This window comes from Dysidea avara, chromosome 12, assembly GCF_963678975.1.
Source record: "Dysidea avara chromosome 12, odDysAvar1.4, whole genome shotgun sequence".
NCBI lineage: Eukaryota > Metazoa > Porifera > Demospongiae > Dictyoceratida > Dysideidae > Dysidea > Dysidea avara.
This window is the reverse complement of record NC_089283.1, coordinates 26,043,574-26,056,983: the sequence shown is the minus strand read 5'-3', so window position 1 is coordinate 26,056,983 and position 13,410 is coordinate 26,043,574. Positions and strand designations below refer to the sequence as shown.

Below are 13,410 nucleotides of genomic sequence, written 5' to 3'. Positions count from 1 at the left end.
TGTGCCGCTTACGAGAAACAATGGCGGAGAAAGTTGATATAGAAATGAAGCCGATAACCCCTGAGTCGCACGTCTCGGCACGACGGCAGTCGTTTGCACGCCATCATAACATGCTCAGTTCTAGTAACATCAACGGGACAACATCGAAGAGTGTTGAGGAAAGTGCTCGTCTTGACACCACCAACACGGAACCCGTGGATGAGCCTACTGCTCCGTTCACTTGGGCTCTTCTTGAAGAATACAAGTATTCCTCACACATTAAAGGATTTTTCCGTTTCGTTGCACTAGTTAACATACTTTCTCTCGCTGTAAATGGAACATTCTACCCTGAAGAATTCGAATCCCATGGTGCGAACAAGAGTGATTGTGAGGAGACGAAGGAGAGGAAGTTGATTCACTATTCTGTTGTACTGGCAGTTGATGTGATATTGACAATCTTGTTTACTGTTCATTTGTTCTTCAGAGTGCTCAACTCTCGTCATTGGCACATACTGAGAAGTAGAAAGGTGAATACTGTCAAGGGGTGATCACTTGTCTGTTGAAACATGCACAACCGGGATCAAGATTCAAAGAAGTGATCAAGCACTTTTGAAAGCGAACTATTAGCAACACGATAATTTACTAGGCTTTTACTTTTGAGATCAAGAATCAAAGCCGTTTTATAGGTGAAACCAAGTGATCAAGGCAAAATTTCTACAATTAAAATTCTTTGATCTCGGTTGCAAGTGTATCAACTGGCCTCTTGATCTCTTGATCTACCTCTAGCTAGTGTCAACTCCTTTTGTATTGGGTGAAGCCTATTATGATGGAGAAAATTTTTGCTGATTTTGAGATTTTGGGACAGGTAACAGTGAAAATTTTATCCTTGAAATATTTAGACCTCCATATAGTCTAATACATTTTTGGGATTGTTTGCAAATTTGGTAACGTCACTCAACCTCTAAAATATTGCCCCTTGAAATACTTAGGCTAAACTGTACACAGGAAAAAGCTATTCAAAAGTGATGTGTACTCTTGTTGAATCCATCATTTAGTTGAATCATGTATACTATTACCATTACCCTAGGTCGAGGTTTATGCATCATCAAATTTCTATTTAATATCATACAGTACGACAGTACTGTACAGGGTTCTGCCCAGAAATTCCTGAGTGGTGGCCTAGGGTTAACATAAACTGATATGCTGTGTGCTATATTAGAGTATATTGCACATGCATCAGTGATATATGTAAGAATTGTACTGGTCGGATTTAAGAGGGCACTGGTCGGTTTTTAGAGGTACTGGTCCCCTAGAACCACTGCTGACCAGTGTGGGCAGAACCCTGACTGTATAGTAGGGACATCGAAGGTGTGGGCATGGCCAGTGATATAATATAACCCAAAAACCTGCCTCAATTTTTCCTCACAACGACATGACAGTAATGGTTGGGTAAAATCAAGCCCAAAAGTGTCTTCAGATCGACCAGTGTCAAGTTGCTACAGAATTTTTTATTTATTTATTATTTAACGGAATTTTCTACTGCCTGCCTGACGCTTTCAGTCAACCTAGCAGAAATGTGGCTACAGCAACAGCCCTAATTCTTTTGCAGAAACATTTCTAGATCGCTTAAGAAACAAGTTGATGTGCTACTTCTAAAAACCCGGCGCCATGCAGCCAGCTAACTCATCTGGAATAACTATAGACAGTATATACTACTATGAATTAACCAACTATGTATTACTACTTTACAATAGGGTAGTTTGGGTTGTGCAATAATATAATTAGCTATTTCTCGTATTTCGTAATTCATGAAATATTCGTAATTCGTTCAATTACGTTGCTATGCACTGCTAAGGAAGCGTTTGTTAAATAAACCGCTTTTACCAACATATTATGCACAAAACTATCTTCTAAACTGTTTTATAGTGTGACTAACGTGTTTTTTCCCACAAATTCTCTCGACAAAGCCTCAAAGCTGCTCTTCATTTTCGTTCGCGTACGTAAGGGATACGCCCCCTTTCCAACTCGAAGCGACAGGCTATTCCTGGCAGTGTACGAGGCCTGCACCGTTTTTCAGTTGCTAAATGCCTGAAAACCTCAAGGGGAAGGTAGTCTGAGGAAAGTCACCACACCCGTATTTCAGTCCGCCGAAAAGAAACCACCTCAGAGCAAAGTTCACCTGTGCAGAAGTTTAATACAGACTTCATTTCACTTTTACTTCTTACGTAAAAGCTGCTTTTACCGTTATTAAACGATTTTGCTCACGTGGGTGCGTACGGACAAACATAGGTAGATAGATAGGTACACACACACACTTTTACGAAAACAATTTCAGTAAACCAGGCGCACGCCCACAGCCGGCCAAAGGCCGGCTGTGGGCGTGCGCCTGGTTTAAAAACCTTTGGTATATTGATAAACATACAATTCTTGCACTATTGTCTTACCTTTTATCCTTCTTTACCATGGCCATCAGTCACAGTTCTACCACTGTGTTAATAGACTAAAGTAGGGCTTTCATCTACCAGTGTATATTGCATCAAACTATGTACCAAACGTGGCTCGCTGGTTTTCAAAGTTGGTAGTTGATATCGATCAGTGATAGCAACTTGCGGCGAACTAGCAATGTGTAAGTCATTTAGTAACAATGTCAAAACCGAGTTGGGTCATCCAGGTCCTGCCTTACAGCTTTACAGATTATCCAGGTCTGACCTGGATTGGATCACTCGCTAAATTAATTAGTGTAGCAATGTAGACGTGTAGCAACCCGTCATAGCGTAGCCCTGCTTCTTCCGTGAGCCACACCCACTTATGTAAATTACTCTGTTGACATATGGTAGCCACGCCCATTTGTCAGTCTGTATGTATGCATGAATCCATGTCCATTATTGTCTGCAGGCTTATGTAGAGCCACGCCCACTGATCAGTTTTTATTGTATGAGTCATAATCTAGTATAATAGTGCTGTGATTAACTATTTTGAAATGTTGTGACTGGTTTTGTGAAAAGCAGGCTATTTAGTGGTCATGAGTTTGCAAAAAGAACTTCACAAACAAGTATAAGAAAACATTAGGAATTTTAAATTAGAGCAGGGACAGTGTATAGTACTGTAGCACAGTACGGATATTCATTTCTTATTGTTTTACAGTATTTGGACATTACGTACTACTCCGATCCAGCTTGTTTCAGTACTTTTTTATAGCAGCACTATACACTGTCCCTACTCTAATTTAAAATTCCTAATATTTGTTTTCATCACCTCAGTATGCAGTAGGTCCATTCATGTCACAGCTGCCACCCCAACACAATGTACAGCTTTCCTAGCTAAGAATATTAAACTGTATAGTTACTAACTGCATTCACAATATCTGTGCCAGAAGCCAAACAATTTGCTACACATCAGCTGCTTAATGAACCTTTGAAATAAGCACAGTGATAATGGCATATCTTCATACATTTCAATAAGTGTTTTATGAGCACAGACAAGTTTAGCATAACTTGGTTGCTGCATGTTGACCACTGACAAATGTTCATCTGATTTTTAAAAACGTTTTGTATGTCACAGTCTTACATCCAGTGATGTAGCCTTGTAATAGAATACTTGCAATCCCAAAGGCTAATAATTAGCAGAAGGTCTTCCCACAATGTCAGAATGACTGGCTCACCCAGGTCCTTGTAATAGCAAGCTATGGTCCTATATTATTTTAGACAATGGCACATTGTGGGCTAATCCACAGCAATAGCAAGCAATCATGGTTATATGGCTTTGTCATGAATGTGGTAGAATCGGGTTGTTAAGCGCATGAGCTTATAATTTCGGAGAAACTTTTGTAAAAAAATAATACTATCTGTTAGGCTCATATGCCTAATTAATTTGTAATTGTGGTGTTTTTGGTTTTTAATTTAAATGTTTCTAAACACACACAATTACAACGGCAGCATGTACAATGTGGGTTACTTTAAGTGTGTTTAACACTACATTGTGATAGAGTTGTTTGTGGTTACCATGCCAGTGTGTAAGGATATTTGACTCCATTTCTGGGTGGAATCCTTTATGATTAACAAGAATATTGCAATATAGAAGGTTTTTATATAATAGTTATATGGGTACAATGTGGAGTCTATGAAATTTATAAACCCGAAGGCCCGGGCTGTAGCGCACGAGTGAAGCGAGGGCGCTACTAAGGGCCTGAGGGTTTATAAATTTCATAGACTCCACATGGTGCCCGTATAACTGCTTTAGACTCTATTTCACATTACACTCAGATTACTTACCTCATCCACGGCTGTTTCTGCTGTAGGCTCGGCAAAAGCGGCTGGTTTTCTTGTGATAATACTAACACCATGGCAACTATGCATGCTAACGTGACAAAATAAGTGCCCTCATTACATTACTGCACATGAAAAATGTATACTGATTGGATAAACCTAGTTTTGAGCATATGTTATATTGTGCCTGAAGGCGTGGAGTATATTAGAAAACAAGGTGGAGTATATGAGATTTATTACCCACCCAAAACAGCCGGAATAGAGTCTAATTATTATTGTTTTTCAGTAGCTGGGTGGTGTATTTGCTGTATACCGGTACATTATAGGACACCTCAAGGGAGAGACATAAGTACTCAAGGAGATATTAATTTACCAGTATTTCCAGCTTTTCTTCCCATGCGTAGCTTTGTCACGTGTAAGCCGCCATGTGTGCTTATCATCCATGGTTAATCAGAAGAAATGTGTATGCGCTTCACAAATAATATGTACTTAATAGACACATGTACTTAATAGACACATGCACTTAACAACCTGACCCTAGGTATGTAGTCTAAATATTTTGAGTGATAATTTTTCGACGTTGAGCAATGTTGCTAAATTTTTTTTTTTTTTTTTGCGGATTTGCAAACACTCCCAACATGTATTAGACTATATGGAGGACTAAATGGAGGACTAAATATTTCAAGGATGAAATTTTTGCTGGTAACCCCCAAAACCACAAAAATTTTCCCCTTTGAAATGTATAGGCTATATGACCAAGAGACAACTGTCAAATTTAATAGCAGTGACCATTAAATTTGTGCTCTCCTAGAAGCAAATATGTTCGTTTGTTTGACCAGTGATGTTACACACACATGAGTGAAGCTCTGCTACAGATTTCATGAAATCTGTACCTTTTGAATCCAGCTGTAGTCTCTGGTGTACAGTCTTGTTGTTATGGGTTTGAATTCTATAGCAGATTTTGTACCCAGATGCCTCACTCATAAGTACGTACCTGACCATTGATAAATCAAATTTAGTTGTACAACATCTTTTATTAGTCATTATATCCAGCCAAGGCCACTTCAACTAAATCTCCAGAACTCACCCAAGTACAAGGTCAGTAAATATTTTTGTTAGCTGAAGTTTGTAAGTCAAACGGTAGCTAAGTCAAGCAGTAGCAAAGTCAAGTGATAGCAAAGTCAAGCAGTAGCTAAGTCAAGTGATAACTAAGTCAAGCAATAGCTAAGTCAAGTGATAGCTAAGTCAAGCAATAGAAAAGTCAAGGGATAGCTAAGTCAAGTGATAGCTAAGTCAAGTGATAGTTAAGTCAAATGATAGCTAAGTCAAGCAATAGAAAAGTCAAGTGATAGCTAAGTCAAGTGATAGTTAAGTCAAATGATAGCTAAGTCAAGGGATAGAAAAGTCAAGGGATAGCTAAGTCAAGTGATAGCTAAGTCAAGTGATAACTAAGTCAAGCAATAACTAAGTCAAGTGATAGCTAAGTCAAGCAATAGAAAAGTCAAGGGATAGCTAAGTCAAGTGATAGCTAAGTCAAATGATAGCTAAGTCAAGTGATAGCTAAGTCAAGTGATAGCTAAGTCAAGCAATAGAAAAGTCAAGGGATAGCTAAGTCAAGTGATAGCTAAGTCAAGTGATAGCTAAGTCAAGTGATAGCTAAGTCAAATGATAGCTAAGTCAAGTGATAGCTAAGTCATGCAATAGAAAAGTCAAGGGATAGCTAAGTCAAGTGATAGCTAAGTCAAATGATAGCTAAGTCAAGTGATAGCTAAGTCAAGTGATAGCTAAGTCAAATGATAGCTAAGTCAAGTGATAGCTAAGTCAAGTGATAGCTAAGTCAAGCAATAGAAAAGTCAAGGGATAGCTAAGTCAAGTGATAGCTAAGTCAAGTGATAGCTAAGTCAAATGATAGCTAAGTCAAGTGATAGCTAAGTCAAATGATAGCTAAGTCAAGTGATAGCTAAGTCAAATGATAGCTAAGTCAAGTGATAGCTAAGTCAAATGATAGCTAAGTCAAGTGATAGCTAAGTCAAGTGATAGCTAAGTCAAATGATAGCTAAGTCAAGTGATAGCTAAGTCAAGTGATAGCTAAGTCAAGTGATAGCTAAGTCAAGTGATAGCTAAGTCAAATGATAGCTAAGTCAAGGGATAGCTAAGTCAAATGATAGCTAAGTCAAGTGATAGCTAAGTCAAGTGATAGCTAAGTCAAATGATAGCTAAGTCAAGTGATAGCTAAGTCAAGGGATAGCTAAGTCAAGTGATAGCTAAGTCAAATGATAGCTAAGTCAAGGGATAGCTAAGTCAAGTGATAGCTAAGCTACGTACTATATGATTGTTGTGTTACTTTTCAGTAGGCAGCTACATCTCTCCAGCTACATCTCTAGTTGTTCACAAATATTTTGCACAGAAAAATATAGGGGGCTGGTCTGGCCCAAGAAGCAAAAGATTTAGCCTTGACGTGTTTTGCTTTGGCCAGTAATTATATCAAAAGATTTTAGATCTGCTAGTTCTAATACTTCAAGAGGTCACACAACTTCTCAGTAAACACTCAGTAAACACTCACATTGTTTTCACTTTTACCAAATTTCTGTTATTGTCATGTGTCAAGGAGTCTTCAGCATATTATAGTAGTAGACTATAGAAGAGAAGAATAGTAAATGGTGCTAGCCTTAAATTGCATTGAAAAGGGCTAATACACTAAATTAGCTAATTAGATGTAACAATCGTCATCATTTTGAGAAACCATTGTTTAGATGAGAGTCCATATTGGAGTCTCAATGCTCCAAGTAGTGAATAAAACCCCAGGGGTTTCCCAGAAATCCCTCAAGAGGTTTAAATAGCCTATGTTATTTCTTCCATTTGTGTTTTGAAAGTGATGGTACAGGCTATCGTAATTCTCTTTTTTTTTTCGGTACAAAAATTGTACACTGAACAAAATTGTGCATGACTGTGTAAGTGTTAGACATGTCATTTGTTGTTTGTTGAAAGCCAATAACTACACCATTATAGGAAGTACTCCTCTGAATGTATTATGGCTAGTGTCTTAAGCTATAGAACTTGACATATAATTTGAATTTATGATCTAATTATGTTTGGTGGGTTTTACTGAGATGGTTACGTGTTATTGAAGTATTTGGAAGTAACTTATTCATTTTGTCCCACATGCAGAGCACACGTCAGGAGAAGATGAGATCACGATGGCTAAACTACAACCATTGTATCAGATTGATACCAGTTTCCATAGCAACTCTCGGTCTCTTCCTATCTGTTGGGGTGCACATTTATCGTATTACAAGTTGTGAGATGGATGAGTGCTCACAAAGGAGCAAATACACAAATTGTACTGGTAGGATGGATATGAAGAGTGTAACTATGAAGAATGGAACTAAGTTTGAAGCTGATTGTGACGTTGGGTCAGCATTCTACATTGTGTTTGTACTAAGAGTTGTCACTTTAGTATCAGCCATTAAATTGTTCTCTCCATTGAAAGTATCCAGTACAGCATTACAGAGTCTTATCACAACGTTCCGTCTAAAACATCTGGGAAATGTCACTGTCTTCTACCTTGCTGTGTTGTACATCTATGCTCTAATTGGAGTGCATGTTATTGGTAGACTGGATTATCATTGTGTTAGTGATGATCTATGTAATGTTAGTACTCCATTACGACTTTGTTGGGATAACTGTAGTGATTCTTGTGTGTCTCCATCTTGCTTGTCAATACCTGACTTACATTGTGATCCTAGAAATGACAATGACAATCGTTATCAGTGCCCTGAGGGAACCAGTTGTAAAGAAATTGAAATTGGCCGCAACCTTGGTTACTACGGCCTTTATGATAACATTGGTAAGGTAATGTTAATGCTAGGTATAATGGCTAATGAAAACTAAATTGTTGGTTATGAAATGGCTTCCCAATTGTTAAATATTGACAGATTGTGATTTACCTAATTGTCTAGAAAATGGCATGCACTGAGTGTATTTCAATTGTATGTGTTCCGATTGAATGTGGAAATGGTGTGCACTGAGTGTGTTCCAATTGGTGTGCACTCAGTGTGTTCCAATTGTATGTTTGGAAATATATATGACTAGCATTGGTACCTGCCCTACGTGCAGGACTAAACATTTTAATGCTACAAACAGACACCAAGCATTAAACACCATGTAGCTAAGTAGCATGCATTTTTTTTAACTTTTAAAATATGAAGTTTATTTTGTCTGTGGTTTCGACAGGAATGTAGCTCAATTGTTTAATGAGATGTCCCTGCAGTGCCTTTAATATGTTGTAAAGGACAAACAAAAGCATTGGTACCAGCTTTACATGCAGGACAATTAATAATACATTGGGAATTGGGCCTAGCATAAATGTTATAGTGTGTGTATAGCATGCCTGTTAGTGCATGATCCTTGTACCTTCTTTTAACTTAATAAACATGCAGTGTTAGTTAAATTACATGCAAGCTAAGGCAATACCTACATGACAGGTGGTGTACACATAACACATTTTCAGTATGCTATGCAGTAATGTTGTAGTGACACATGTTGCCATACAAACCCCACACAGGTGTTTAAACATTATCATAATTGTCCTATCATTAAGGTAATGTATGATCCTTTAAACAGATCTAGATCTAAAGTGAAAGGATGTAAACAGGATTAGTGAAATAGTTGTGTGAGGTCAAGCAATTGCACACACAGTTTCTCAGTGTAAACTATGGTATCTGCATGATGCCAGTAGTAATATCACTTTTCAGATGCACAGTAGTACCTGCCCATGCAATCATGCAATTACGTTGTTTCTTTCTACAGCAGTATAATGTCATACAGCTGCAGATTAAGTATGAAAGAAGCTTTTACCTAGAGACAGGAAAAACACATGCACTATGTTGGCAATTCACCTGCCCTACTACAAAAGTGCTATAAGAGTCCCTATGATGAGTCTATGTGTGCCAGTGCTGAAACACTGTGAGCATAAGAATATATATGGATAAAAAAATTGTATGGAACAGACTGGTAGAACATCAAAAATTCCCAAAAGTGAATAAAGGCCTATAAAAGCGTGTATTGATTTGCTACAACAAAACACACTTTGCCAGATGACCTGTGGATCACACCATAATAACAACCAAGCATTAAACATCAGTACCATTCATGCCCTGCAACATGATATGAATGGTGATATCGGCATTTTTAATACCACTATCTTGCAAAGTATACCAAAATTACTACAGAACTGCAGTAGCTAAACTACTGTAGTAATGCAACACACAGGTGTGAACAATGTGGATGGTTCTAGTAGTACCTGTCGTATTATGTAGGCTATACATGGAGCATCATTTGATATAATGTCTTGACCACAAAAAAACATTACTTTATTGGTACCTGTCCTACAATGCAGAAGTTTCCATATTGTAACAATACTACACTCCCTAATGTTCCCTTTACTACACTACAACCTGTACCTATTGTCGTCACCTCTATAACATTTACAGCACTACTATACTGTATGATATTTTGAGCAAGCTAGCTACTACTGACTGTTATTACGACCTGTACAGCTACTACTAACTGTTATCAACCAATGCAGCAGTGGAGGACACCTGCATAATCTGGACACTTTGTAATGGTCCTAAAGTATCCCTTAATATGTAAACTGACCTGGAAAATCAGGAAACCTTGATAATCAGGACACATTTGGTCAGTCCCAACTACACAAGTTTCACTGTAGAGTGAGAGAAAAAGAACATAACACAAAATCTGTTACCAAAAAAGGCTGCCAAAACGGGAAAAAAAAAAGCTGCAACCAAAAGGTTTGAAAAGGGGAAAAAAAATGAACAACTGGGACTTGGACTCACAACCTCCCGGTTTCAAGCTTTACGCTCTACCACTTGCACAAAATCTTGCTTGTGGTTACAGTGTTGTTAAATGTTGTTTATAAAGGCATGCTTAAGTTGAATGGCAATAGGTGTTTACTTGTGGTTTGTACAGGTTTAACCGGGAGTGGGTGGTGAACAATAGCTAACCCAAGAAAGGCCTGTGCCCCCCCCTCCAGATTAACCCCTGCTGAGTAGTGAGCCCTACAAGACAGTGAGGGTTAAATGGAGTATTCATAAGGTGAGCCAGTGTTACATTTGCTCAACTCACTCAATATGGCCTAATTCAGGCTCGTCAAACCCTCAATTATATTTTGTGATATTTGCCACATGTAGCACTTGTAAAGTTCAAAGCATATAATCTAAGCAGCAAATATTATGTACACATGTACACATGCAATCCGACTGCAATATACAAGCCTTGGACTAGATTGCACTCCCATTACCTCAGCCCATTCATCATAAATGATAACAATATCATAGTACTGTATAGTAGAGATCACAAAGGAGTAGGCATGGCCCACAAAAACATCACCTAAAAGACAGCCTCGATTTTCCCTAACGACGATGAGGCAGTATTGGTTAGGTGAAGCTAAGCCCAAACAAGCTTTCAGATGAACTCAAACTGCTTTCAACAAGTTGCTACGGAATTTTTAAAAAGAATTATTTAGCGGAAATTTCTACTGGCTGACTTACTGATGTCTTCACACAAGCGTAACTCAATAACGGCTAAGGCTACGGGCTTAATTTTTCACTGTTTGACGTTGCTTCGGTCCAAGAGGTGCCTTTTGGCATACTGCAGTATGTACAATGCATTCTTCATGGACTTACCATTGTCCTCCTTTGAGTCCCATTCATCTTTGCTGACAACGAAAAGTGTCAATTTGGCGGTAGCACATGATGGCTTCCCTTCATAACGGAAATCGTCCATATTTTCATAGTGGCTATTTTGATTGCAGAGGTGCTTTTCGAACAGTTCTTAATTCAAAATGCTTTGTAACGGGTTAACATAGCTGACAATGAAGCGTAATGGATATTTCACTTTTCAAACAATAATTGATATAGCTGGAAAGCGCAGTGCCTTTTCGGATGCGGTATGTGTGGGTTCACCAGTCATAATAATTATTTACAAAAAAAAAGTTAACAAACAACTACACAAAAAATGGAATTTTCAACTAGAGTAGGGACCATAGCACTTCGATAAGAAGTACTGAAACTAGCTGGAGTAGTGCACACTATTAAATCACAGTAAAACAATAAGAAGTGTTATTTCTTTGGACCTGAACTGTTGTGTAACTCCCTCATATTGTTAATGACACTTCACAATGCATAAGCAGCCAGAGGGGTCCAAATATCATTTGGTTTGGAGAGGCCCCCACTGTTCTCTAGAGTAGACATATTGAATACCACCCCTTAAGGTCAGAATGTCACCCCATAAAGTTGGAATGTCTGATAGCTTAAATTCAAATTCTGGAGTTCTGAGACTCTGCTGGCCTCCACCAATGCCATCAGCAGGAGTAGGTTCTGACTCAGCAATTTCAGTGGTAACAACTTATTGTCACTCGATGACTGCAGTACATCTAACAAGTGTCCACATCCCAGTTAGTTGAGTACCTCGATTATGGTGGACTATGGTGGACACACCGGATGCCACTGGGATTCCTCTGGGATTCCTCCAATATGTTTATGGGTCATAGAGACCGTTAACCAAATTGTGTTGATTGTCCACATCACATCCCTTCCTTGAAGAGGTTGGTTAAGAAGGGCTAGATAGGGCAAGAAACAGGATCAACTTGTTTAGAACTACCCATGTGCTTTGATATGCCTGGAAGGCAGAGACAGCAAACAATTGGAATTCAGGAGAAGCTTCACAGCTGGAGTCAGGTGCTGCTTTCAGGGTGTGACTGAATTGGATCTGTCAATAACATTGGACTGCTTGATCTTGGTAATATCTGGTGATAATCCACCAGTAGATCCATTGAATAATATTTTTTTTAAATTCCGTAGCAACTTGTTGAAAGCATTTTGGGTCGATCTGAAACCTTGTTTGGGCCTAGTTTTACCTAACCAATACTGCCTCATCGTCCTCAGGGGAAATCGAGGCTGGTTTTTCGGTGATGTTATTTCGTGGGCCATGCCTACTCCTTAGTGGTCCCTACTATACAGTACTATCGTATTAGGGATGCAAAGGAGTGGGAGTGGCCCACATATCATACTGTATGATGAGTGACTCCATAGTACAGGGATTTAATCTTGCAATAAACTGAAAAATGAAAACCAAGTTACCAAGGAAATATTTGAATTGTCACGTGATAAATGTCTGTCGAAAGAAGCAGGTGCTCTGCTTACTCAGATGATCTACGATGGAGGATCTTGTGGCAAAAGTTGGTTTTAGGGATGGATGATAAATCCATCACTTCCAATCTCTGCGTAGACTCCCTAAACTGTGTATAGAATCGTGAAACGGTTCAATGAAAGTGGCGGTAGTGTAAGTAAGAAAGAATATCCAATAGACTGCCGAGTGTTAAAGCTAACCAAGCCTGTGGAAGCAGTTATATTAAACTTGTTGATGTATAAACCAGGTGCATGTTTGAGGGAAGTACAGTAAGAATTAAATCATATGTATGGTGTCAACGTACACCGATCTACATTGTGTCAGTTTTTAAAGAAGAATGGATTTATCAGACACAAAATGAAGATTGTAACTGCCAGGCAAGATAAACATTTAAGGGAAACGTTTGCAGTTGATGTAAGTTTGTATGATTCGAGTGTGGTAGTGTTCATGGATGAAACTGGTACAGATATGAGCTGGGATAGTTTAAAGAAATATGGATACAGTGTCGGTGGTAAACCAATCACTTCACATAAACTTACATGTTGTAGTCAACGTGTATCAGTCATTGTAACGATGACAACCACTGGTAAAGTCAAGACCGTTTTGAAATGCATGGACAGTACATTGCATAGGATTTGAGTCATAGTGGTGTTGTTGACCTAGAGACGTGCATATCTGCAGCTATTGCTTCCATTACTCCTGATGATTGTCAGCAATAGGTACATCATTGTCAGATTAATGGATAACTGATTTTTTTATCACAGTTAGATACGGCTTTGTATTTAGTATCTAAGTTTTGAAATATAATTTTTGTTGAAAAGTAACAGTGAAACACGCTTATAACACAAAACTAATAGTAACAAATGGTATACAGTTAACTAATGGTTGATGATCATGACAAGTAGAAATGAATCAAGCAATAATTATAATCTGATCAGTAATGAAAGTCTACAATAAC

The 13,410-nt window shown here is 38.4% G+C and overlaps 1 protein-coding gene across 1 annotated transcript in view; it reads left to right on the top strand.

Moving 5' to 3' along the window:
- The first annotated feature begins 20 nt into the window (after positions 1–20).
- Positions 21–13,410, top strand: part of LOC136240306 (sodium leak channel NALCN-like) — a 24,447-nt gene continuing 11,057 nt past the window's right edge. The window contains exons 1-2 of the mRNA XM_066031251.1: positions 21–506; positions 7,413–8,091. Of these exons, the coding sequence (XP_065887323.1) occupies positions 21–506; positions 7,413–8,091 (1,165 nt within the window). The remainder of the gene's footprint in view (positions 507–7,412; positions 8,092–13,410) is intronic.